General features: G+C 40.6%; 1 protein-coding gene across 28 annotated transcripts in view; it reads right to left on the bottom strand.

The window, feature by feature from the left end:
• Nucleotides 1-27,326, bottom strand: part of LOC117954876 (receptor-type tyrosine-protein phosphatase F) — a 170,369-nt gene that overhangs the window by 75,458 nt on the left and 67,585 nt on the right. For all 28 annotated transcript variants that reach the window (XM_034888920.1, XM_034888930.1, XM_034888923.1 and 25 more), the window contains 2 exons: nucleotides 19,969-20,114; nucleotides 18,918-19,059 (listed from right to left, as the gene is read on the bottom strand). In XM_034888920.1, coding sequence (XP_034744811.1) covers nucleotides 18,918-19,059; nucleotides 19,969-20,114 — 288 coding nt within the window. The remainder of the gene's footprint in view (nucleotides 1-18,917; nucleotides 19,060-19,968; nucleotides 20,115-27,326) is intronic.

Here is a 27,326-nt window from a genome sequence, read left to right as displayed (position 1 = left end):
AACTTTCAATGTTAATTGAAAGTTCTCTCTACAAACATACTCATCAAGATCTTGTCAAGCTGATAGGTAAGATTTGAGCCCCGTCTGTCTTTCCGTCTACTCCAACTCCTGTGGCTGGCCTTGTCTGTCAACTTGTCATCTCAGGAAGACAAAGACATACCTTTGTTCAGTCCTCTTTAATTTGAAGGGAAAAGAAAAGGAATGGGGAAATTTGAAGAGAATCCAATGAAATATTGCAGGCAACTAGGGTGATGTTTGTCAAGATGGAGTGTGTTTTTAATAAAAAGGGCCTATTGTGCTGGAGTACATTTCATCAAAAAAAAGCTCCACTTTTCTGTCTAGTTCAGGCAGGAAAATATGAGTCAGGCAAAAAACCTGCGATAATGTCACACAGGTGTGACATTAATAAGATAAACAATGTTGCAATAAAAAAAACATAAAGAAATACCAATGTAATGCGTGAAACCAAGCTGGTAATTTATTTTGCATGTATGCAGATTTAACTGTCAGAAAGCGCTGCATGCAAACTTGTGTACTGCTGCTAATCTAATATAGCATAGTAGATGTCTCACTCTGAAAAGTCAATTCTTTCTTAAAGCAGAAGGATTTATTGAGACTTATTTGTGAAGTGCTTCTGTGATACAGTTGTTGTTGGTTTAGCAATGAGTAAGGCCAAAGGCAGAAAGGTGTCAGACCTATTCTAAGGAAGCATGAACTGGTTCTACCATGTAAAAAATAAGGACAATTGTCCTATTAACAGCCGTTTATCACGAACAGAGTAATACTGCAATACGAGCAAATAGCAGATAAACCTGTTTGTAGGGGTTGTAGCAGTTTGTTAGAAAAGAGAGGGCAGGAGTGAAAGGCTTTATGGGGTGTTGTGGTTGTACAACTACTCAATTAGGACAACAGTGGGGGCCTTAACTACACAACACGGCATGGGAAAACCTTGGCAGCATCATTTGTACAGATAAAGTTACAAATATGGTAATTTGTGAAATTAAGAAAACATGATACAGTAATCATAAACTATTGTGTCAAGGAGGAGTGTCTCTGCTTAAACAGCCACAGGCAGGTGAGGTAAGATTTAGATGAGGGGAGAGAGAGGGAAAAGTAAAAAGGAGGGGGGAGTGGCGTAGAAGAGGAGTGGCAGGGGAGGGGTGCATGCCAACCTCCTGCCAGCTCCAATTACCAGTGTGAGTGGAGCGTGGCAGCTAGGGCAATGGGTCTAATCAGAGCCCTGCTGAAAGAGACCCGTCCCTGTCCTCCTGTCCCACTGAGAGGCTGCTGGAGCTCAATCCCACACTAACGTCAGCCAGCGTTTTCCCCTCAACTCAAACACACTCATCTCAATAGGGGAAAACACTCCTTACAACCCAGTTCCTTCATAACAGGGGAGCCTTGACACAGTGGCACAAGATACAACAGTTGTACATTAAAAAAATGCCTGTCTTATTTCAATTTCAGTGTCTCCTTCATTCATACTCTCAAGTGCAAATATTGGTGTATGACATGTGCTGCTATCAATGTTTTAAATGAGAGTTGCCCCAGAGAAAGGTCCTTTTACAAGAAACACGCAGTCATAAAACACATGTCGAGGAATATTCATGCAAAAACATTGCTACAACATGAACATGAATTGTGTGCATGCTTGCAAGTGGCCCAAACCATATTGCTTCATTCTGTATCAATAATTAATCTAATTCAGCATCAATGTGTGGCATCAACAATTAAAGTGAGAGAGCCTTTCTTAAATTCCTTCTCTTATGCATCTGGGCTGATCTCATTTCAAGCAAGATATAAAAGGCCTTATGATCGCCACATGTGCCTGTTGCTAAGTGATAGATGACAACAATTAAAGGTGATGTCTCCTTTGATAGTGCGAACCAAACGAACACTGTGACAGCAACACAGCCACTTGCCTTATGAAATATCACTGCTCTAAAATCTACCCGTTTAAACATACATCAGTGGACTGTCTTTATAGGTAACTGGGTTTATGCACCGCCAGAGAATACGTAGGCCGTTTGGATATTTAATTTGCCTTTTTGTGTGTGGGGATGTGTTTTTAAATGATGGCTAAATGTTTGAAAGAGGAATCTATTGTGTTACATTTGTGACAAAGAAAAGATTAAAGTCAAAGTATTTCCTATATTTAGAGGGCAACTATTTTATAGCATTTCCAGGATTACACTTGCATTTTGTGCTTGTACTAGCACGTTTACATGCTTTAGTGTTAAAAACTTTATTTTTCTCATTCTGCCCATGACTACTGCACCTGCATTCACCCTCTGTGTAAGATGCTCTGTAGGAGCGCATGTCTCTTAAAGCCCCCCACTATTAGTCTGCTCTGATTGGCCAGCATGTTTCCTGGAAACTCCAGAGCCTCCACTCCGTGTTTCAGTAGTTGAAGCTGCAGCTACTGCAAAGGAGAATATAGCAGGACTTTTTACCACCAAATACTATATAACCAGACATGTCCCGGCAGACTTTGGGGGAGAAATGACCACCATTGGCCAAGATTACAGCTATGTTGTGTTAGCATGCACTGTAGCTGCTTAATAGTTTGCAGTATGCTAACGTTAGATTGTAGTGGAACAAAGCAGCACTCATCAAAAATCACAGATAAAGGCTTTTGTACCAAACACTACCCAATCAGACCTGTTTCAGCAGTAATGCATCTTGGGGAATTTAACAATATTAACTGCTCAGATGACATTGTTTACTGCCATTCGCCATCTAGTTACTATAGTTAACAGTGGACACTTAGTTTGCTAGCTAATAGAATATAGCAGCGATTTCCACAGTCAAAATAAATAAAAGGCTTTTAAAACCAAATGCTACATAAACAGAAAATGTTTCATGAGTAATGTGACCAGGAATTAGGGAACAATTAGTAACATATATATTTTACTGCCATTAGTAGGTAGTCATTCTACAATGTTAACAACACAGTGACGTGAAAAAAAACACTCCACTCCTGCCTACAAATGAGCAAATAACCAATCATAGCAGGCTGGCTCAGAGTTGGGTAAAACTTAGCCGAGAGTGGAAAAAACTGTTGAAACTGGCATAAGAACAGTTAGAAATTTGAATGTTTTAGCTCACACGGGGATTTGTCTAAAATCGGTTACCTTATTATTTGAAGTTTTGGCCATGTTTAACATGAAAATCCAACATTGTAGATATGACAGAAAACATGAAAAAGATAATATGTCCCCTTTAAAGCCTTTTAAATGTTCACCTTTCCGCTAGCCCAACTTGTGATGGAAACTTAATACAGTGCAAGAAGTGTTTTCTATGTCTCAGCTGGTCTTGAGGCAACCTGGCAGTAAAAGCAGACGAGTCGTCTGCAGAAACAAAGCGCATGGCCTGCGGCTGTTTCTAGCCAAGAACATTGTCGAGACAGACATTTGCATCTGCATGACACACAGAAGTGTGAGATGTGTAGGCGAGGAGCAGGAGGTGCAAACAGATAGCCAAAGCTAAGATCAGTTCAATTGAAAGAGCTCTATGAATAGTTAGACAGCTGATGGTGTGTAAAACATTCAGCAAGTTCACTTGGAAAATGTTTCACTGCAGAGGATTTATGAGGAGTGGCACAGTGGCACTGTGTAGTGTATAGTCACTATACAGGTTTAAACCTGCTGGCTGGCTTTCTGTGTGGAGTTTGCATGTTCTCTTTGTGCCTGTTTTTCCCCTTAAGGACATGCAGGTTGGGTTAACACACCAACGGGCTGTACGTTGCCAGCCTCCTGTGAAACTCATTGGTAATAGACTATAGATAATGGATGGATGGATTTATGCCAAACACAAAGGTGATGGGGGTATTACACTGTGTTGTTGGACAGTGGTAATGGATAAAAATCTAGGACTAACAAGGTTTTTTAAAGTAACAATACATTGTTGCAGCTATTGCTTACTAAAACGTTCTGTAATTCATTCAACTTTTACCTTGTAGGTGTCTGATAGGTAAAGTACTACTTGCTGGTATTCCTTCTGAAATTTTGTGACATTCAGGCACTGCTAAAAAAACACAGAAAAGGCTGAGAGACCTGACTGGTATTCATGTAACTGCCTCTGCGCTTTTGACTTGCAAAACAACAGGGGCAAGGAGTTTTCTCACATTTTCTGCCATAAAGGGCATGTGAGCAGGACCCTCCTGCTCCTCAGAGAAATACTAGCTAGCAGAGCTCCCACTGCAGAGGTCTCGTCAGCAGGAATGACACGGCACACCACTACATCAAAGACCCAGCAAGGAGGCCATTGATGTAATTTTCTGTTGTAATGACATGAATATTGTGGAAATATCCATGGTAATGGCGGAAAATGTACAATGTGCATGAAATGTGCATTGAAATAAGTCTTAACATGTTTAAGACTGCTGTCTCTGACACACTAGCTCTTAGACCAGGTGTTATGGCAGTTGCTAGGGCGGTAGTCATCAAACAAACAGTGCTCAGGATAGATGAACTGAACGCACTGACACACCTGCATTCAACGGACCTTGACAAAAACACAGTCATAATAAAAACACTGTTAATGCCATTGTTAGTACACTCAGTGCAACATATTCTTTCTGCTGTTTATCCAAGTATATTTGGCGTAAAATAGACTGTAATGTATGCCATGACCTTTGAAATAATACACTTTTTGTCTGGCAGAGCAGAACATTTGGCCTTACTTCCTCGCCTACAGGCAGATAATCAATAACAGTCATCTAATTCCCCCCCAACTCCTTCCTTCCCTCCCTCTTTTTATCATCTGCCTCTTTCCACTTTCCTATTCATCTCTGCGTCTCCCTTTTTCTCCTATCTGATATCATACTTCCACTGTCGTCAGTATGATCTACGACCCTGCCAGATGCCCTGCGCTTGTTATTTATGCTGCGGTGCACCAGTTAGTACATAACCGTGGCTTTGGACCATTACTGTAACCCAAAGGTGGTCTTCTGAATTCACATGGTTATGCTGACCGAGTCACCTTGTAGTACAAGCACTGCTGCACTGAATCACATCCTCCATTAACTATCCTATATGAGTAGCACAGCTGTAGGCTTTTATTTTGAGATTACAGCTCAACACCTTGCCTTGTGGTCCTACCAACAGGAGTTTGATTGAAGACCCTTGAGATTTTAGTATAAGGGAGTACACGGTTTGTGGTTTACTACTCCTTTTAATGTAACAGCCTCTAAGATGGGAAAAACCTAAGGGCTCACAGTAAATGTACGTGGTGATACGATGTGGCTAATAAGGCAGGCTATTCCTCTCGGTGTCTTGGGAAAAAGGAACAAGCACACAACCAAAAATCAGGAAGCGTGACGGTTAATGAAATCGGTCTACATAAGAAAGCAGAGCGGTGGGTTGCAAATAAGCAAACTAATTGATCTTCTTCCCAACTTAAATCAATTATCAGCAGAGCTTTATTGTGACATGTTTAGTTTAATCACAGTAGATAGGGATGGCTTTTATGAGTTCTGAGAAAGGCAGTGGATGTCGTGGAATGTGGCAGGTTCTGTTAATTAAATCCTCACAACTGGGCTCCTGTGACACCCTTTATTTATACTCCCAGTCTGAAAGTCAATGTCGACAGCCTCAACTTTGTAGTGGTTTGCAGCAGTGATGGGTGTTAAAATATCACTCGGTGACATGACCTATTACCTGCTCACCTCAAAAGAGGCAAATTTAATCACGTCATCAGTGCTGTTCAACTGTAGCAAAGAGGTAAGAGAAACAGGATTGATGACCGTCGACCATAAATTGCTCGATGGCTGTTATTAATCTGTGGTTGTAGTGAATTAGTTTGCAGCTATGAATGTTTTTAAGAGTGATCAGATCCACATATCCTGTTTACAGTCAAGCCAAATCTGATTCTACTACCTATATCTAAAGGTAATAGTCCAGTGACCTTTTTACTATTTTGTTTTCTGTAGTTGTTACAATCTTGGTTCCGACCTCACCACAATTTAATTCGGAAAACAAACACCTGCTTCCTCCAACAGTCACAGTTAATCATTGGCTGTTTTTCTTATTTTACAAATAAGAAAGAAAGAAAATAACCACTTGGTGAACATGACCCGACACTGTGAGTGTTAAGCAGGGCAGATCTTAATCCATGGTGGTAAATGTCTTTATTATAGCCAAAAGATTTTTTTACATTGTTATTATTATTACTTTTATTACCGTTATGTTTATATCATCTTCCTCTTTTTTTTCTCTCTCTATACTGTATTCTTCTTGCTAAAAACGGATGCTGGAAATTTCAATTTCCTTGCGGGAGTAAGCCCAAAAGGGTTGATAAAGAGAAGTCTAAGTCTAATTCTAAGTCTAAGCATGCTTGCTCAGTCAACCTCCCCTTGGCGAACAGGTTAAAGATATTGATGCTGATGCATTGCATGCAAAAACAACAGTGCCTTTGACAGCTGTAAGCAGGCCGATTAACTACTACTTTGAAAAAAACACAGCTTAGCAGCTTTGAGAAAATGGGACTATGCCTCTCAAACATGAGAAAAATGTCAAGTTTAAGGCCAAGCTTTAAGGCTGCTAGTGAGTCAAGCCGTTCTCCCCTGCCTTCTGTGGCCCAGTGGGTAAGCCAAGAGGGCTTGGTGTGTAAATGTGTGAGGAAAAGGGGTCAGAGTGAAAGGACTCCCATTAGCCAGCTCATTGAGTGTAGGTATTAGAACCCCCCTGACGTGCAGTGGGCCCATCCATCCATAGCCAGTAAGGGCCTGGGGAGCCATTGACTCATTGGCCTGCAGATCTTTAAGGTGGACCTTGCTCTTTACCTGCTGGGGTACAGGCCCAGAGATTCATTATTAACAAATAAAGGAATGTCGGGTGAGGTTTTTGTTATTTGCACTCTTATGTGTTTTTTTTAACATTCCTATACAGAAATAGAAACATGCACAATATGATGCAGCAAATGAAATATAATGAAAAAGGCAATAAATATATATCGTATCAGTGATTTGTTGCCTTAGTAATTTTTGCGGTGGTGTAAAAGGTGGGCAAAACATTAGAAATGTTATTATTGCTAATGCTACTGTTATAGCAGTGTAAAATATAACACTTCTGATTTGCATTGTGATGCTTTTCCTGTGCCATGGAGAGGAAATAAAAAGTAATAGACCTCCTATTAACAACTTTTAGAATTAGAAAAATGCAGCACGGTGGGTGGGGGGCGTGAGCAGGTTAAACAACGGCTGAAGCATTAGACACGTTTAACTAAAGTTTTTTTTTAAAAGATAAAGAAATGAGCAAATTGATTCAATACAAAAATAACACCGTAACTGTCTGCAGGGCTCAGATCGCTCGGGTGTAAGTAAGCATCTGACTTGCATTTGACCCTTCAAATATCAATTTGATTCAGAAGCGCATTTGTGAGTGACAGTTTCCATTACCATCTGTTTTCAGTGAGGCCATTTATATTTCTGGAAAAGTAAAATTGGATCTTCACATTTAGATGCCTGACTATCTCTCCCTGCTGGGCTCTTGTCGGGTTGTGAGTAAAACATTCCAATAAAAACATCTGATTCAGATAATCATAAGCAAGTGCACACAAACATAGAGAGCAAAAAAGCAAAAAAAAAGGATGACAAATATGACCTGGTTCTTTGCTTTACTAATTGAGGAAGTGTCACTCAGTATAGACGCATGGTGAAACACTTTTGATGATCACATTGGTCATGCTCTTACAAACAAGTCTTCAGTTAGAAGCTGTAATTGAATAATAAAAGCCTGTTGCAGCTGTTTGTGGCAGATACTTAATAGCAGATGTCAATTTACGGATAGACCTGTCTTTTCCAGACAAATGCACAGATATCAAGGGATGTGCATGTCTTGTCACATCTCCAATATTTTCTGAAGTCCAGAGACATAATCCATATAAGGAGTTCAATCTGTCCTGACAATCAACAGTAGCCAGGATGTCGAGTTTAAAACAGCAACAGGCTACAGCAACAATGTTTTACTGTGGCCGCTATGTAGTATGGTGTGTGGACACATCAACAGGAACAACAATGCAGTACTAATACTTTTTCCCCACTGTGATCTTCGCACTAAAGCAGTATTTATTGCAGGACTATGACTGAACAGGTGGTACTATACTGTCCACCCTGTGTAGTTGACAATACACAAGAGACAACAAAGATACATTTAATGTTTAGGAAAAGCAGCCTCTACTTAGAGTGTACTGAGTATAGTCCTATATGGATCTGAAACCTGACCTACACATTGCTAGCCTGGTCCTACCAGACTCTCGTTTCATTTGTACAGAGAGTTAAGCCACTCTCCATTGAAGTGTTACCTTCCTTGAAGGCAGGTACTTTGTTGAAGTTTAAAACTACTGGATCTGCCCAGAGCACCTCTGGTTCTGCCATAACCAATTGCCAACATTTGGTTGTGATTGTGTATGTCATGCGCATGTGCAACAAGAGGGGAGACCGTCAAGGCTTATATTTAGCATTAGCATCGCCTCATAGCGTTAGCCAACAAAACACAGCAGAGATTGTTCTTGCTCAGGCTTTGTTTTTTGGATATTCTGCAGTGTTGCCCAAACAGACTTAATGACTTCGCTCGCATCTTTCTCCGCCGCCATTACGGCACTACAACTCTGGTGCACGGCCTCAACATCATAGTTCTCAGCCACTTCCTCTGTTTGCTAATTTGGACCGGTTAAATTTGCCCGGAGAAAACAACAGAATATACCGCAAACCCAGACGGTGTATTGAAGGGAAATGAAAATTGAGTAGAAGTACATAGTAGGGCGGAGCCAGGGTTACCGATCGCCCCCAAGAGAAAAGAATCAGTGCATTTCACACAAGAAACCTGCAGAGGATAATTGGAAAGACCTGAAACTGCGCTTCAAGGATTTGTTAGAGAGATCTCATAGACTCTGACATAAAACCTGAGAGCTGGACAACACTGTCATAGAATCGTGACCAACGGAGAACCATGGTAGAACATCTGACCATGATAGGAACCTACAGAAACTGAGGGAGAGACGTCTTCGCTCAGCTAACAAGAATTAATTTGTGAAAAGTGCCACACATTGTCATTCATGACAGAAGCATGCCAAGATCACACAGGCACACAATTAGTTTATATTCAGCTAGAGGAATGGTTTTGATGCTTTTCCCAAAGACTGAAGTTATAATAATAATTATTAATGCATCAGATGAAACTAAGTATGCATTTATGATCATTTTGAAATGTTCTTATTCTTGCTTTTTGTACTTAAGTGTTTGAGCAAATTATGTTCTTTGGGAAAAGCTCTGATGTGTTAAACTCTCTGAAAACCACTGGCCTACTCAAAATAGGATAAATAATTCCCAGCATTAGCCTGTCCTTAACACCTTTCCGGATGTTGAGTTTTTTTTACCGAAGTGTCTGAACAAATGGGATAAATTGAAAATGTAAATCCTTTTTGAGTCATTAGGACAAGCTGCAGATGTGTTGTGAGATTTTAATACCAAATTGCATGCTTTCAACAATTTAGAAAAGTCGTGGGAAGTAGCCAAAGCTGTAATGATCAAGTCTCTCTCTCTCTCTCGCTCTCCCTCCCTCCCCTTAGGCCATGTGATCAGGACTGACGTACCAGACATTTGAGTCTTTAGAGATACATCTTGCCAAAAGCATGGATTGATTGATGAGTACAGATCAATGACCATCCGACTTGGACATTGAAGAGGTTGCTGGACGTCCGGAGGCGGGGTAGGGGTCTCCAATATCCGGTGGACGGGGAGGGTTGTGGTCCCGAAGAGCTGTCCTGGATCCCCGGACACTTTATTCTGGACCCACTGCTAGTTAAGGACTTCCATGTCGCCCATCCTGACAAGCCTGGTGGGTCGCCAGGAGGTGCCCGTTGAGAGGGGGGGTTCTGTTATGGTCAGCTGTTGTCTTCCCTATCTTGCTCGTTATTCCCTTCCCTTTTTCCCCGTGTTTCTGTCTGTGTGTTTGTCTTCACCTGCCGAGGCGAGTTCAACTCTGAGGACCTGGGTCAAGGGACGTGGCCACTCTCTAATGCTCTGTTCCACCCAGCTGCAGCACATTCCACTAATCACCTCTGCAGTTTTTCTACCCGGGTCGTTCACATTTTCAGTGCCAGATCGTTTCAACCATACATGTGGTTACTTGGCTCTGAGTAAACTACTAATTATTTTACCCCTAGTACTTGTTGATTTTTTTGCTCTAGCGTAACTTTGTCTCCTCTGTTCAGATTCCGTTGTGAACCTGCTGTCTCCTGCTGCGCCCTTACTGTTCCATGCTTGCCTGCTGCTAGTTTCCCTCACTACTCGGCTCTCATCACTCTCTCAACCAAACCTCGGGTGAGCAAGAACTGGACGCTCACTGTCCACCAACTCCAAGTCTCAGCTCTGCCTCGGCTTCACTCCTGTCTGCCTAACTCAGCCTCGTTCCCGACCCTTCCCTCTCTGCACCTTCTTGAAGACTGTTCAAATAAATATTTAAACTAACTTTCAGTGTCCGTGCTGTGTGTCTCTGAGTTCTGGGTCAAAGACATATTGACCTAAAGTAAGAATGACTCCATCCACACATTTACATATAATGTGAAAAATTTAGACCAATGTCAAACTAATCTAACGCGGCAGATCAATTAACTCTGGTTAGTTTGACAAGCATGTCTATCGATCATGTGACATTCATCCTAAATGATATAACCTACCAGAGAGTGAGAGAAAGGATTCTTAGAAATGTAGTGACCTGCTCAAGGACACTCAATCAATGTAGGTGCCAGGTTTTCTTTTAAAAACTTTTTCAAGTTTGTTCTTAGTATTTTTAATTACCTGTGCATTTTGGTGTGGTAAATGGAGACTACAATATAGGTGCTACAGCGTTGACCAAACCTCAAAAGCTGTTCCCCCTTACGATGCCCAAGTCCTTGGAAGTAACGATATGAGGATGCAGATTGGGTGGCCAAGTGGGTTATTTTATCCTGCCATATTGTGTGAGTCCTTGGGAGAAGCATGCATAGACAGATGCAGTTTGTATCTGTCAGGCTGGATATGATCTATGATGCTGGGCCTCCAGCCAGCAGATGGTGGGAGAAATTAAATCTGTGACACTGACCGACACAATGGAGCTCAAAAATATAGTAGGGGGTGTACACCTGTAGTTCTGTGTGTGTGTGTGTGTGTGTGTGTGTGTGTGTAAGGATGCATGTCTCTGACTGGTTTTGTGTGCGTGCAAGTTTGTGCTTTTGTATCCTACAGCATGTAGTGACAAATAACAGCCCTGCCCTTAAGATGGAAGCTAAACTTGTTCTACTAAAAGCAAATGCAAACTTTCACACTCTGCATCATGTTCATTAACATCCTACAGTATATAATGCTAAACATGAACTACATGAGGTTACATCTATAAAGAATTGCAACATGAACATTTTAGATACCCACCAGCATTCAAAAAGAGAATCAGACAGAGTGAAAAAGTAATGTGGGGGAATAGCAGTTACACAACAGACCTTATTTTGGTCATTGTGGATGATTTGAATAGCGCGAAGGAAAGGAGAGGATTAAGTTGTCGGAGGAGCAGGGCTTGGTATTAAATCATTCCGATATAGTTTCTGTATGTATTTATCTTGCCAGGGAAGAGGCGCGGTGAGATTTCTATGCTGTTTATCCAGTCAGGTTTGTTGTCCGCACTTGCCCGGCTCCTGAGATATTTATTAGTGGCATTGTGTCGCAGTAATTTTTGCCTTTGCACCAGGGACTTTAATGCATGCAAAGCAAATAAAGGCCTTTTCTATCCAGTGAGGCCATAATTTGTTTACTGCCATCAAACACAGGTCTACTGAATACAGTCAACACAGTAAAGTTGGGACACTGTACTGAATTCCATTTTGAAATCATTTGAACTATGTGCAGACTGATGAGTTTTTAATGCTTTGGTATAATTATGGCCTCTTTTCCAATCTTAAAGTTAGAGAGTCATAACATAGACTCATAGTGCAGAACTCTATTAATATTACAAGGAGCTGTATCACTCCAGAGTTTGATGTTTGACATGTTTTCCCCAAGCAAGGGGTGTATTTTTTCTCCATTGGAAAAGCTTTGAATCCTTGCATATTTCTCATTTGACCTTTCCAAAAAAAAAATTACATTTTTTTCTCGACATTACATGTTCAGAAATGAGTTGCCAGGGAACTTCAAAAACGGTGTGCAGTCGATGTGAAGAAGAACCTTTCCAATTCACACTCTGACAGCGGAGGATTCTGGTAATGATGAAGCTTTTGATCTGGTACCATTAGATAACATTCCTTTTCTCTGGAGACAGGTCTGCTGTCTCCCAAAGGACAAGAAAAGGATCTCCAGCACGGCAGAAAAGTCACAGAATATACCTGAGATTCTGCTCACACTTAAAGAACATTCAGGAGTCACAGGGAGCTCTGCAGATATCTGGTTGACACTTTTATGTTAGTTTTATCTTTCTTATTTAAGAGGGATTTTGCTAAAACTATTGAAAGTTACAGTGATATAGTCGATAATGGTTAAGATTTCCACTTTTCTGGGGTTTTGTAGGACATTTGATTAAAACAAATGACTACAACTACTAAAGTTAAGATTCCCAACTTTTAGCTTATTTCGGAAATTCAGAATTAATGCAGAGCGAATAGTACTGCGAGAAATCTCATGCCATACAAGGAAATCAGAGCAGCAAAAATGTTTGTACAGTGTTTTTTTCTCTGTGATATGTGACCTCCATTTGGAATTTTTTGTTGAATAGCCTTCGCCAGGAACTCTATCTTGCTGACTTGTTTTCACTCGGAAAACATGCATTACTTTTCATAAAGACTTTGCAAGGCCTTTCCCAGGATATGCCAATGTTGCAATTCCCTGGATGCTGATAGAAGCCAATTAAAATCATGTAGCTTTAAGGACTTTGCCGATGGCAGTTTCATCAGAATTTGGCTCTCGTTTTGGAGAAAACCTGTCAGCTTCCAACTGTGGAAACAGTCACTCTATTCATTGCACCAGAGAGTCTCATCAATTTTATCATCAGTATTAGTGTCATGACATGGCTTTGACACCACCTTAGTAATTTTTTTATCTGAGTCACTGCATTTTACATTCCACATGCTCATCTAATGTTAACGGGTATGAAAATGTGAAATATTGCCTTGACATGAAAAAGTGGCAGCACACTACATTTAAGACTGATGTTCTGAGCGGAGATGTCTTTTCTGGCCAGCAGTAGTTTATTTCATACATCACCGAGACAAGCACCATTTACCTGAACATTTACTGAGTCAGTTCAATTCAAAAGGGGCGCTCAAGGTCAAAACATAGGCATCGTTACCCAAGTAATGAGTCATTCTTCCCTCTGGTCATCTCTTCATACTGTCCTACAACGTCAAAGCCACACTGCCTGCTATATTTAACACACATTTTGAGATTGAACAGAGAAAGGAGCAAATTCACAAAGTAAACATTACAGAGACAAGAGGGCAAGAACAGAAATGAAAGAAGGGAAGAAAAAGGAGAATGAATGGCTGACAGCAACAACCCCCCCATCCACATGCCAGTCAAATTATCTGAAGTTTGATTAAAAAAAAGCCAGAAGGCAAAGCTCTCGATCTATCGGGCAATTTTCGTTCCTACCCTCACCTATGGTCATAAAGGCTGGGTCATGACCGTAAGAACGAGATCAAGGGTACAAGCGGCCAAAATGGGTTTCCTCAGGAGGGTGGCTGGCGTCTCCCTTAGAGATAGGGTGAGTAGCTCAGTCATCCGAGAGTTGGGGTAGAGCCGCTGCTCCTTTGCGTCGAAAGGAACCAGTTGAGGTGGTTTGGGCATCTGGTAAGGATGCCTCCTGGGTGCCTCCCTAGGGAGGTGTTCCAGGCACGTCCAGTTGGGAGGAGGCCTTGGGGAAGACCCAGGACTAGGTGGAGAGATTATATCTCCAACCTGGCCAGGGAACGCCTCGGGATCCCCCAGTCGGAGCTGGTTGATGTGGCCCGGGAAAGGGAAGTTTGGGATCCCCTACTGGAGCTGCTGCGCCCGCGACCCGATACCGGATAAGTGGATGAAGATGGATGGATGGATTGATCAAAAAAAAGTGTGTTTCCATCCAACGACTTTAAAGCGAATAAAAACCTGTGCGTAGTGACATAATATGCTGTTTTGCGATCAAATTGGTATATCAAATTGATCTGAGACATTTTAAGGTATTTCCATTCATTTTCGCACTGAATTGCACAACATACAAGCAAACATTTGTGAACAATATTTTGCTGGACAAATTGGATCGCGCCATCTACCATCAATATTGCACAAGTTATAATAGTTTTAATGTGCCAGCTGATAGCGACATATAAACCTATAATTTGCTGATGATGCAGATGCAACTTGCCTTTTATTTTCCCTCGACACCGCTGCAAGACAACTCTTTTTTTGGAGACATGTCTCGCTGATTGAGCGCAGGACGTATTTCTTAGATTTTTGCTAATCTAAAATAGACGTCATATTTTGCTCGTAAATTAAATTCAAAAAGTCTCTTGTTTCCCCGTTCGGTAACTTCCATCTTACTTTGTTGACACCTGCCATGTTTACAAAAGAGCGTGAATACTGGTTGGAAATTAACTAAAACTCTTGCTTCATTTTGTGGCGGGATGCAACCATAAAATTACATCAAACTAAATCGCAATTAATTATTTATTCTGCAATTAACGTTTCCATGAGCGTTTATCACATAAGCCGTATATCGATCAACATGAAATCCGATTAGACCAAACGTATTTCCTTTGAGTTGATATTCATGAAATTCCTCGAATTTTACTGTTTCCACAAGGCATTTTTCATTTGATATCACTTAATTTGGATAAAAACGTGTGAATGGAAAAATAGCTACAGTTAGAAAAAGATGATTATAGCCTCAGGATTATGTTAACAATTAACAATTAAGAAACAAAACTCTGCATTTTAACATTCTACCGCTGTGTCTCTCTCTCTCTCTCTCTCTCACACACAAACAAACACACACACACACACACACACACAAACACACACACACACACACACACACACAATGAAAGATGGCTAAGCTGACTTTGGGCCAGTATGCAAGTCTCAGTAATGTGACCTCTCGGCACAGGGCGTGAGAACCGCCATGAACAAAAAGCAGGGCTGTTACAGCGTGACAGAATTACAGAGTGACTCGAGACTCATGACCGCAAAAGTGCTAAAGCCCAACGTGGCTCTGGTGTGAAAACATGCCTTTGCTACTTCCAACAGTTAAACAGTATGCTAAACTGTACAGTTACAACCCAACCCTGATCATGTGCTCAGGTTAAAAAAAAGACAGGGACCATTGGTCAACTCCAGACATAACATCCTCTGTGGGAAGAACTCTGTGAAGGTCTAGTTTGACATGCATTTAGATTTCTTAACAAACCAAAATTTTTCATACAAAGTCTGGTAGCATCCACCTTAATCATTATTTGACTGCCTTTTACTTACTTTGACCCAGTCACTTACTCAGAAAGTGAAGTAACTGCTAGTGAACCGAAGTGTGAAAAAAAATTGCATAAGTCACTATTTTGACACATCTTAGTTTCCATGCCAAAAGAAATCCCTTAACAGGAATTACTGAGGTCTGTTTGTGTTGCATACAGTAAGAAGTTCGCACCACTGACACAATATTAGGTTGGACCCATTGAATTAGACTAAAAATCACAAGCAAGTGACTATAATGCCCTTCTGAACCTTGGTATTTTCCTTTGTACACTACAGCCTACCTTTTAACACAGTGGAAGCAAGTATAAAGCTGCACCAATTCGACATGTGCGCTTCATAATCCATATTATGCAGGGTTGGCATAAAAAAATAAAGAACCAGTATATGGAATATTCATAATTAATGCTTGGCCTTCTTTTTCTCTGCTAAAACCTATAATCCAGATTGACTTAGTGGTATAATGACTTCATCATTCTCACTGCCTCTCAGGATGTGGGTGCTGAATGTATTATGACAACTTCATGTGGATGCAAAGTCAAATGTACAATACAGCAATAACATTCTGCATGTGACACCGGCCCTTCAAACCTCCAGGCTACCACCGTCCAATTAAGAAAGAGGATCAGTAGTCTCCATCTGTTTGGTGCTGTCCCAGTGTTTTTGTGTGTAGTGCTGTGCCATAGCACACCGGAAATCCTCTGGTGGAGCGTGTGCCCGACACTGAAGGATCTCCACAAGTACTTAAAAAAAACAATCAGGTGTTTATTCTCTTTTCAAGCGTCGTCCTAATAAAAAGGATAATGTCAAAATCTTGTATTTTACCACCTTCAAGATGAATCTCTCATCGTCCATGGTGTTGTAGAGGAGACTTATATGATATTGGGGTGTCTTTTGGTATATTGACTGGATGCTCTTGTCCTTCCACTTGCTGTCCGGCCTGTTGAATGCCCCACGGCTCGCATGAAAATGGGACCTGGCGCATATTTTTAGTGAAGAGGAGCATAGAGACGCTGGTGGAGTAACAAGCATTGTCCTAAATGGCAGCAATTGCTGGCGGTGTGCGCGGTGCCGCAGGAACGCAGCGCAGGTGCGCCTGGTGGAATTTTCAATCCGGACGAGCTGAAGAGTTATTTGGATTGATTATGATGTGATGTTCATTTCTCTACCAACCTCTGTGATTCTATGAACACTTATGAGTCTTCCTCTGATGACAAAGAAAAACGACAGACCACTTGAAAGGTTCTCACAAATTTTCCAAAAGCTAAACCACTTATTTAAGGAATAATATTCCTTTATTACATTCAGACATTGTCCTTGATTTGCAATTGAATGTATGTTAATACATCCAATTAATAATGCACTGTATGTCTAACTGATTATTGGCATAACAAACTAAATTATTTACAGTCAAAAAATCTGCATGACGATGTTTTTTGAACAACAACACAGCAACAAACCTCTACAGTATATCAGCTCATAAGGTTATCATTTACAGTTTTGGCAGAAAATGCCTACTTTAGCAGTCACAAAACAACTTGCCAACATCCTACTTAAGTCCTAGTTTGGAAATAAATATCTGTCTCTCTTCGCCTTGCTAAATGTTCTACGAAGACTTGAACTTCATCAGCCATTTGTTTACTTTTGGCTGCCACTCTGAACAGGTAACGTAGAACTTGCTTGCTGGAGCTTGTAGGCTGAGAGCAGCTGTCCACAGTTTTTATTAACCTACATTGTTTTGTTTTGTGAGACCAAAACAATGAGCTTACAGTGGCTCGCCTTTGTGTAGAGGCACTGGTTCAGGTGTTGATTTTTGGTGGAACCATCAACACTTTTTTTCTACAATTCTGTGTTGGCGTCACTCAATTTAATATTATCATAAAGAATATTGCTTAAAGATGTTTTAAATAGGTGTATATTATGAAAAAGACATAGTAAGCACTGGAAAAAAATCATACTGACTTAGATACTAAAGATTTTATAATAACTGTACTTTCACATGTGGTTCAAGCCAAAACACAGACAGTGTTGGTAATACTGTCATGGTTAAAGGTCTGGTTCTTGTTCTGAAAATGTATGCAGTGAATGTAGACTAGTAAAGCCTTATAGATAAAAGCATCCATCATATGGCATATGTCTGCATGGTGCTTTATTCTGGGGTTAACAGCTACAACACTGAGCACAGGATCACAGAAAGAAGACGACTTCATGCAAAGTCTTCTGGTGAGAACAGTTACTCACTGTTGAATAGGGCTGTCATCCATTTTTCTATTCCATTAACTGAGGGGACCACTAACACTGTGATTATTTCATCTCATTCATGTGCACTTCATCTCATGTTAGTGCTGTTTGTTAGTGCTGGATTCCTAACCCAACTGTGCAAATGAGGGGTTGAAAGAAAAGCTTTCTTTGCGCAGGAGAAAAGTTCCTTTGGGAAGATAACGCAAGCCTGGCTGATGATATCATCAAATCAGCATGGACAGAGAAAAATGGAAGGGTGGGTGTAAGTAAGATGGGATTCAAACGAGGGATAAGAAGGCTGTCTTTGAAGGAGAGGGGTTCTGCTTTAATGCCAATGTAATAGCTATGGACGGCCTTAATCCTCCTGCTGGCGAGCTCTGGAGCTTTTTTCTTATAAAGTTTCTAATGAAATCAACTCCTGCTGTGACTAGCACTCACATGACCAGATTACAATCAATTAAGGAAGAAATTCATGCTCACAGCTCAGTTATATGGAAGGCTGAGCAGGGAGAGGTGCAGAACCTCTGTCAACATACTGTAAATCACATACATTAACTCTATATGCAAGAAGGGGTCCATAAATGTCAATAGCCTGCAGGCATGGAGGATGTGTATGCAAACACGCAAAAAAATTGTTTTTATATTCATATGGGGCATTTTGCTAGATAAGCAGGGAATCACTGACAAGTAACCATTTATTAAAGTTGTCTATTTTAGCCATCAGTATTATTCACAATAAGGCCTTTGATAAGGAAATGTTGTTTTAATTGATTATGGGAGTAATTGGCTGTTTAGGCTGACTGACTCTTTGAGAGAGGGAGACCAATTAAATCTCCTATTATAGCCAACAAATGTCAAATGTGTCTTACAATATAACTGGATTCCAGTCTTACATTTGCTGAATTGCTGAACTGTCTGCTATCTTATTTTAAAACGCATTCCTTGCATTTTTTTTCCCTCACCTTGTGGAGTTTAGATTAAGAAAGATCCGCTCCTCCATGACACTGCCAATACCAGGAATCCTTAGGGCTTGTGAATGTTTACGTATGAATTATGAAGGTAAACACTCATATTTGTGTTTGGACATATTGGAATAAACACTTCAAAAAACCAGCAGAAGCAGCAGGAAAAGAAGGAGGGGTAAAATAAAAAGAGTGACAGTGAAAGCAAGGTGGAGAAAGAAACCAAGCGGAAAAAGTACTTATTTTACCTTCGAGCACTGTAAGCTTGGCACTGGTGTTGATCTCGCCAGCACTGTTGGTGGCTGTGCACTCGTAAATGGCTTCGTCTCTGTGTGTGCGCAGTGGCTGGATCCTCAGTACGGAGCCCGAGCCGTCATCAAACTCAATCACCTGGGAGAGCGAGAGCAAAGCAAAAGGGCAGGAATGGTATTTTTAGTGGCCATTGATGTAACTATATTGCAAGTTATAAATAACACATCGTTAAGACAGTAATTTTGAGTTTGTGTTTTTCGGATCTAAGAGAAGGACAAATTGAACGTGAGTTAATTTTGCAACTTTACAGTTTTTCAAAAGACTATTTTCATGTCCTTGTGCAAAACATAGACTTTTATTAGAAGTGGAATTTAAGTATGTTGTTCTTAGTAAAAACGGCTAACAAAAGAAAATTACAAGTGAGAAGCAACCATCATGTTTAGTGTAAATGAATAGTGTGATGCACAGCAGAACCTCAGCAGGTATCATATCGAGACAAAAAAACAGGGGTATTTGCCAATAGTACCCCCAGCAACCATGGATACATTATTTTACAGAGAAAAGGCTGATCAGAAACAGTGAGAGTTCCCACCTAGGGCGCTTCCTTCTGTCCACATAGGTTCAAACAAGGGAGGGGCACTACATTAAGTAATACATCAAGGGGATATATGGCTAGCAATGGTGGAGCTGAGCAACACAAGGGGAAGGATGAGGGTGTGAAAAGACTCAAAGAAATGAAGAAGACTACATAAATCAAGATGGGATTAAAGAGAAGGGAAGCCAGTCTGGTCTCGCTTGGAGAAGAGTTGGTGTGATGCTCAATAACAGGGCAATTGATTGTGTGTGAGTGTGTGCTTTGTGTAAACACTGTGAGTAGGCACGCATGTGTGGGTGTGTCTGTGTTAATGAGAGGCAGGGTTATAGAGGCAGTCTAAAGCCTATGTTTTGTCCCATGTGTTGTGTTTGTGCCTGCTTGCATTTGTTTGTGTAAATGTGGGTGTGTATGTGAGTGTTCAAAGATCTGAAAGTCATGGCATGAGTGCTCACCTCAAAGCGCTGGGAGCTGACTTTCTTGCCTTTTTTCATCCAGGTGATTCTGGGTTTGGGTTCCCCGGCGGCCTGACACACAAACGATGCAACTCCACCCGAGATGCCCGTCTGGTCAACTGGGAATTTGACGAACGTTGGCAAAGCTGAGGAAGCCAGAGCAAAGGGGGTAGAGGGAGATGGAAAGTGATAAAAAGAGGGAGGGGAAAAAGTCAGGGAGAGAGGCAAGGGAGAAAAAGAGTAGAAGGGATGGAGAGAGATGATGTTAGTGCCTACAGCCAGTTATCAGCATGTGAAACTTATCTATGGGTGTCACTTTCTCTACACAAAGGCAACAATGACAAAACTCACAACGGCATTGTTTCTCTGCATACCTGCAGCTCCGTCTTACGAGAAACATCCAGTCTATGTGTGCCTGCCTGTCACTGTATCATGTTGAATTTCTTACCTCTGCCTTGACACACCATTTGAATTGGCAAAGTTTGTAGCTCACAGCCGATAAAGTTGCAGTTCTATCGCTTGAAAATGAGGGATTGCATTAAACCCAGTTGACAAACTCTTCCACATAAAATGTAGAGCAAGAAGAGCAAGCTTCTTGTTAATTAGACACCTGGGGGTTAATCAGGTTTTTTAGCATAATAACCAATTTTGTTTCATAAGGTATTAAAACTGGTTGGAGTGTCCTAAAATCCAAACAAGGCTGCTACTACTATGTTGTGATTCTGTAACCTGTGTGAAATCCTAGATAATGTGTGATTACACATTATCTAGTCTACTGTGACAACACAGTGGACTACCTTGGAGAACAACTATTGACATGGCTCTCCTGTTTGCCTTCAGGGTGTTTTTACCAAGAACCACACCCAACTACATTGTGCACAGGACACTGGAATGTGTGTTTTGGTGACAGCCTGTCTAAAATAAAATGATGCTACAATGAGCGCCCCTTAGCTCCATGCTATAGCCACCATGCTTAATAGTTTATTTACAGTCTCAGACATGTACAAGAAATACAAGTCTGGCTTCAACAACATGACACAATGTTGTCATCCAGCTCTGTCCGCTCATGTTTCATCTCCAGAGTCATTGAAGAGAGAGGTGGGGAACACCCAAACCGCAGTGGCGACGAGCAGACGGCCCCGTAGAGAGACGCACAAAGGGGTGAATCATTATAGTACATACACAAAGGGGACACCGGCTTCCCCTATCTTAGCACACACTTGGGGAAATCCAGCAGTGGCTGGCACCATTCTTTTGTCTTTTGTGTGTTCTAATATAAGATTGGTTGGAGAAGGGTGGTGGTGAGCGGTGGTGGGCTCAATATCTAGCCGCATTTTTCAAAACAGGCTGAAGTAAGAGACTGTGAGAGAATCTAGAACCTACAGAAAACTTTCAAAAAAATATGAACAGGAGTCAGTTAGAGATAATTATTATCTTTTATAGGTCCCATTGAGGCAAACGGAAGGGACGTGTCTTTGGCTTAAATCCTACAAAACTCCAGTGGCAGTGGGGAGGGCAGTGCAGATGCTAAAACCAATCATAGCCCAGTTACTGAAGGAGTTCTCTACCTCTGTTAACCGGATAATTAAAACTTAGATTTTAACCATGGTAGGGTGTTTACATGGTTTTAGACAAATCGGGATATTGCCCTAACCCGAAGATAATCGTTTTTTTAAACTGCATGTTAACGCACCGACATTAAATGATCATCCAGACTAGATGGAGGGCCAGAAATATAAAATGCATGATGTGTGTGTTATAAGTGGTTCCTGAAGAAAGCTTACTGTCCATGCAGGACAATTAATCACATATTGAAACATGAAACTAAAAGTTGTCTTAATAAGTGCACAAAATGAATTGCAAAGTGTCTGACAAGGTTGGGTGGCTAACAGCAGTGCAGTTGCACTAGTGAACAATGTATCTGAGTAAAAAGTGTTTGTGTGTAAAAGTAATGTTGTAGGTAACATGCAACTCAATTTAAGGAGATGGACTGGAGAAAAAGAGGATTTAAAACATAAAATAAATATTGTAACAACTGGAATGTATTTGTATGTTCAAGAAAAAAAACATTCATATATCAGTCAAAAAGAACAACACACAGGACTGCAGGTACCATCTCTTCACTGCTTTCGGTAAACCGTAAATTGCAGTAATCTGTCTGATATTATTTACTCTTGAAATAATCAATTTTATGACCAGTTTTTTCTTGGAGTAAGTCACTGTCACATTAGAGACATGAGATTAAAGCTAACATCGTCCTTTATAAAAAGAAATCATGATAAGCTAACAAGGATAAAACCCAATCAAATCCCCAACATTTTACATAACACTGATAGGCTGAAGTGTGCTGCTGTGCAGAGTAGTGTGTGAGTAGTCAGTTATGCGTGCTTGGCTACACAGTAATCCAACACATCCTTCAATCTGTGATCTTTTACCCCTTCACAGAATTTAAACCTACCTGACATTTGAATGATATTTTCATCTTGCCAAGATTTAGACTGCAACAACACAGTTTTCTATAGCATCAGAATGTGACTGTGACACACACGCTCGCAGGCAGCAGCAGGAGACTTCTAATGATTCAAACCCAATAAGCTCTTAAGAGTGTTTGTCTGAGCATGCATCTGTGCGTGCTTGGGTGGTGAGTTGGAATCCTCAAAACCTGATTATCACCATTTTGACTTCCAAGAGCTCCTGCTCACATCTGTCCAAAGTAGTTCCGTTTAAGTTGATGTAAGGGCTTTCCACATTGTTGCTGAGATGGACGATCAGGCAGCATTGAACAGTTCCCAGCACATGCTTCAAAATAAAAGTTAAGTTCATGTACTGCAGTAAATATTTAAGTGAAGAACCACTGAATCTTACAAATCATAAGGATTTTTAGGGATAAGTGGAAGAAAAGGGTAAACTGGCCCTTGCTGAGCTTCTCCGTTTTAATCCTCTTAAAAAAGCTTTCACTGAATTTTGATAATTAACCTTTGACTTAAAGGCGAAACTATGGCAAATTCCAAGCTGTCCATCCTTAATCCAGATTTCACCAAGAATTCAATCACAAAATCTCAAAAGGTCTGTGGTGACCCTAAACCCCTGACTTACAAACAGGGATAAATAGTAGTCCTAATACACTCCAACAAAAGGGCAAACATTTATTTTTGGACTAAGGCTCTGCAAAGTCCCTCCTTCACTGTGCCACCACTGGCGCGTGAGGATATCAAACTGTTGGGTTTGTCAGTTCTTTTCTTAGAGAGACAAAATCCAGACTCAACCCTTTCTTTCTCTGCCTGTGTCCCATTTTCCTGGCTGTCAGGCAGTTGTCACATGAAAACAATGGCAGGGACGAGGTGGAAAACACATAAGCCTACCTATGCAAATCCTTCTCTCAGACAGTGACTTCGGGCTTTGAGCTGCGGTGTTTCTAAGCTTAGATATATCACATTCAAAACTCCTATCTTGACACTCAAGACTTTCCCGCATGCTCTCTCCTCACTGGCAATATGTAGGAAGTGCTGCCACAATTGTCAGGCCCAATATGGTTGCAAGGGGCCAGAATTTCCGGGTTGAGGTTATCGACTTATGAATGAATACTTCATATTTGCCACATTTAGTTTACTCACAATAACAACATTAGGGCGCTGCTTTTACTACCAGTGTTATCAAGTAAACATTATAAAAATCAAAGTGGTTAAACATATCTGGATTACTAGTCTATCATTTGGTTATAATTACCAAGTGAATGCATCAGAAAGATCAGAATGTGATCCTCATAAAAACCAGTGTTGCTGTTGCACGGCTGGTATCTGTGGTAAACACTACCACACACACACACACACACACACACACGTTTAGGGTCATTAGAGAGATGAAAGGTATGGGGGGGGATACCTAAATCCAATATTGTATTTGTGGGTGTTTTAATTTTCTCTCAATTGATCTGAAGGTGTAACACCAGTCAATGTACAGCAAACAGTGAAAAACTTTGTCAAGGACAGCACAAGAGAATGAATCAGATGAATAAACTAAAAATAAAGGTCATATTTCAACACAAGATCAGATGCAAGCTTTTAGGAGACTGGATAAATTGGAAAGTGATTTACAACTACTATATATATATATTTAAACTTGTGTTGTTCTGACCTACTAAAAGCCTGCTAGCGTGTGGCATGTTAACTAAGTTGCTTTACAGTTTTCTATTTTATTCTTGTCGTAGGGCCTCAGAGAAAGACTTGTAATAAATGCAGAAACAGAAGGAAGAGTGGCGTAAATGTCACTTATGTGGCTAACAATTAGTGTATTCCCAAGCCTGCCAGAGTGCCAATGAAAGCTACTCTGTGGTGTAGAGTATCAGGGATCGATACACACCCGGCAGAGAGAAAACCATTATTTCGTATTAATAATGGATTAGCAAGTTATCATTTTCATGAGGCAACACTTAGTGGAAATTTGTCTGATGGCATCAGCCCTGGTTGTTTTAATGGAACACTTCCATTAAGGCCTTTTCGGGCCATTAGCAGGCAACTTGTTTGCAATTAATTCCATATAAAGCTGCCCCCCTGCAAGTTATTTACCCCGATAAAGTCAACTGCACTTCGGGCTGTTTATTTAAACCAATAAACAAGTTTGCAATCTGCCCTTCTGTTTTACAGCGGAACACCAAGGAACATTGTGTTGTTTTTTTTCCCCAAATGACACACAGTCCATAGCCCATGATAGTATTTATGTTGAAGGACCCTCAGACTGAATAACATGAAGCAGGGTTTTCCTTCCCTCACTCCATGGATTTCAGGCAAACATGATTTTTATTATCTATTTTAAGGTTATTTCAAATCTGTCAAACCAGCCACCAGCTCCTCTGCTTGTTCTTGCTGTGTCATTAACACCATATTATTCCCCTCACTGTGAACGAGCTAAACATACAGAATAGGGTGAGTGAGACACAGAATGTTGTTTTTTAGCTCAGGTAATTAGGCCTACATTTTTATAGCCTAAACATTTGTAACACAAAGCTTCAATGTCTCCTATTTTCACCTCACACGAGGACACCCTGCTAACAAACCTAATGAGGACCCATAAGGGTGGAGTTTGCTTATTTTTCTACGTTTGAACTAGACTTTGCTGGATGGTCCTTTTCTATTCTAAGTCGTTGACACTCCTTTCACACTGCATTCACTCGTAATGATAGAAGCCAAAGAATTGTTTCTTCCTTTTTGGAGAATGATAGTGTAGTTGCCGAAGAGTGGTGGAGCTTTTAAAGCTTCAGTGAAATTGACAGTCCGTCATCATCTCGAGATACTGTACTTTAGGGGTGTCCCTGACTAAGAATTTACATAGGCGTATCTGAGTTGTCAAGTTTTGCCTATATGATAGTCAAATCATGCTTTTTCTTTTTCTTTTCCCTTCTTTTTGTCCCTTCTATTTAGGCTTCATGTATAAAAATAGCAAAAACAACAACAGTGATGTTACAACAGAATCTCTTAGCTGTTTTGTCAGAACAGACAGCACGGTTTGTTGTGTGTGTACATGTGTATTTGGGTAGGTGTGTGTGTGTGTGTGTGTGTGTGTATAGGTGTGGCACTGTCCGAGTGGAGGACATCAACAGACAGACAGAACACATCACTTAGTTAGCCTGCTTGCTTTTAATGGTTTTAAATAGAATTTTCATCCCTAATAATTTCAACCCATTTTAGCAATTCAGACTATTCACAGACCAAAGGAAAACGACAACAACGAGAGCGCTGCATCTAAGCCCCTTCCCCTGGTGATGTTGACAGAGAATCATTCATAAATTTGAAAAAATATATAGCACTCTGCTCTTGCTACATTTTTATGTAAAAGTTCACATTAATAAATGTATTCCAAAATAGATTATATACCATGATTTCTTGGGAGAAAACAAGTAATTCTATGTAAAATTAAACATTCAGCACCCCAATACTGCCTGTGTGGAATAATCCCTCGTGTCATAAAAAAATTAGGTCAAATCAGGCTTCTTAAAAAAAATGATCAAATAGGCAACTATTCTGGGTCACCCCTACTGTACTTAAGCCTAAATGTCTAAACCTATGGAAGAGAAAAGGAAAAGAAAAACATCAAATTTTCAATACCCTCGTGGACCACAGCTTTATATAAGGCCTTCCTGCCTTCAGTGAATTATTCAAGACAGCGGAGAAGAACAAGAACTCTAAGTGCAATTACCCTTCATTCCTCTCTTCCCAGTGTGAGCAACATTAATATAATGGCTTTCATCTTCTCAAGCCGATTATGAACGAGAGTCTAGTCAAGTCTGCTCTTTCTCTCTATCTCTTGTGTGTCATTCAATTTATGATATTTGATCAAAAACAAAACGTGCTTTTTTGACCAACGACTGAAGTGGTCCCTCAAAAATACAGTGGGGCTCAAAAGTTTGGGCACCCCAGGTAAAAATTTGTATTAATGTGCACAAAGAAGCCAAGAAAAGATGGAGAAAAAAATTCCAAAGGGCATCAAATGACAGATTAGATATTCGTATAACATGTCACAAAAAGTTAGATTTTATTTCCATCATTTACACTTTCAAAGTAACAGAAGAAAAAAAAATGGCGTCTGCTAAAGTTTGGGCACCCTGCAGAGTTTATTGCCCCCTTTGGAAAGCTGAGACCTGACAGTGTCATGGATTGCTCTTAATCATTGTCTGGAAAGACCAGGTGATGTCAATCTTAAGGTTTTAAATAACCAAACTCATCTGACCTTGCCCCAACAATCCGCACCATGGGTTCTTCTAAGCAGTTGTCTAGAAAACTGAAACTGAAAATAGTTGATGCTCAGAAAGCAGGAGAAAGCTATAAGAAGATAGCAAAGGGTTTTCAGATGCCAATATCCTCTATTCGGAATCTAATTAAGAAATGGCAGTCATCAGGAACAGTGGAAGATAAAGCAAGATCTGGAAGACCAAGAAAAATATCAGATAGAACAGCTCGCAGGATTGTGAGAAAAGCAAGTCAAAAACCCACGTTTGACTGCACAGTCCGTCCAGAAAGACCTAGCAGACACTGGAGTTGTGGTACACCATTCCACTATAAAGAGATACTTGTACAAATGTGGTCTTCATGTAAGAGTCATCAGAAGAAAATATCTTCTACTGATGAAGTTTGCAAATGAACATATACACAAGCCAGATACATTGTGGAAACAAGTTCCGTGGACCGATGAGGTTAAAATGGAACTTTTTGACCAAAGGTACGTTTGGAGAAGAAAGGGCACAGAATTTAAGGAAAGAACCTCTGTCCAACTGTAAAGCATGGGAGGGCATTGTATTGCAGCCACAGGGAACATTTCAGAAGTAGAAGGTAAAACGAATTCAAAAAAATGTCAGCAAATTTTGG

The sequence above is a fragment of the Etheostoma cragini genome, chromosome 12, assembly GCF_013103735.1.
Source record: "Etheostoma cragini isolate CJK2018 chromosome 12, CSU_Ecrag_1.0, whole genome shotgun sequence".
Taxonomy (NCBI): Eukaryota; Metazoa; Chordata; class Actinopteri; order Perciformes; family Percidae; genus Etheostoma; species Etheostoma cragini.
The sequence above is the reverse complement of the archived record's forward strand: the minus strand, read 5'-3'. Positions and strand labels throughout refer to the sequence as shown.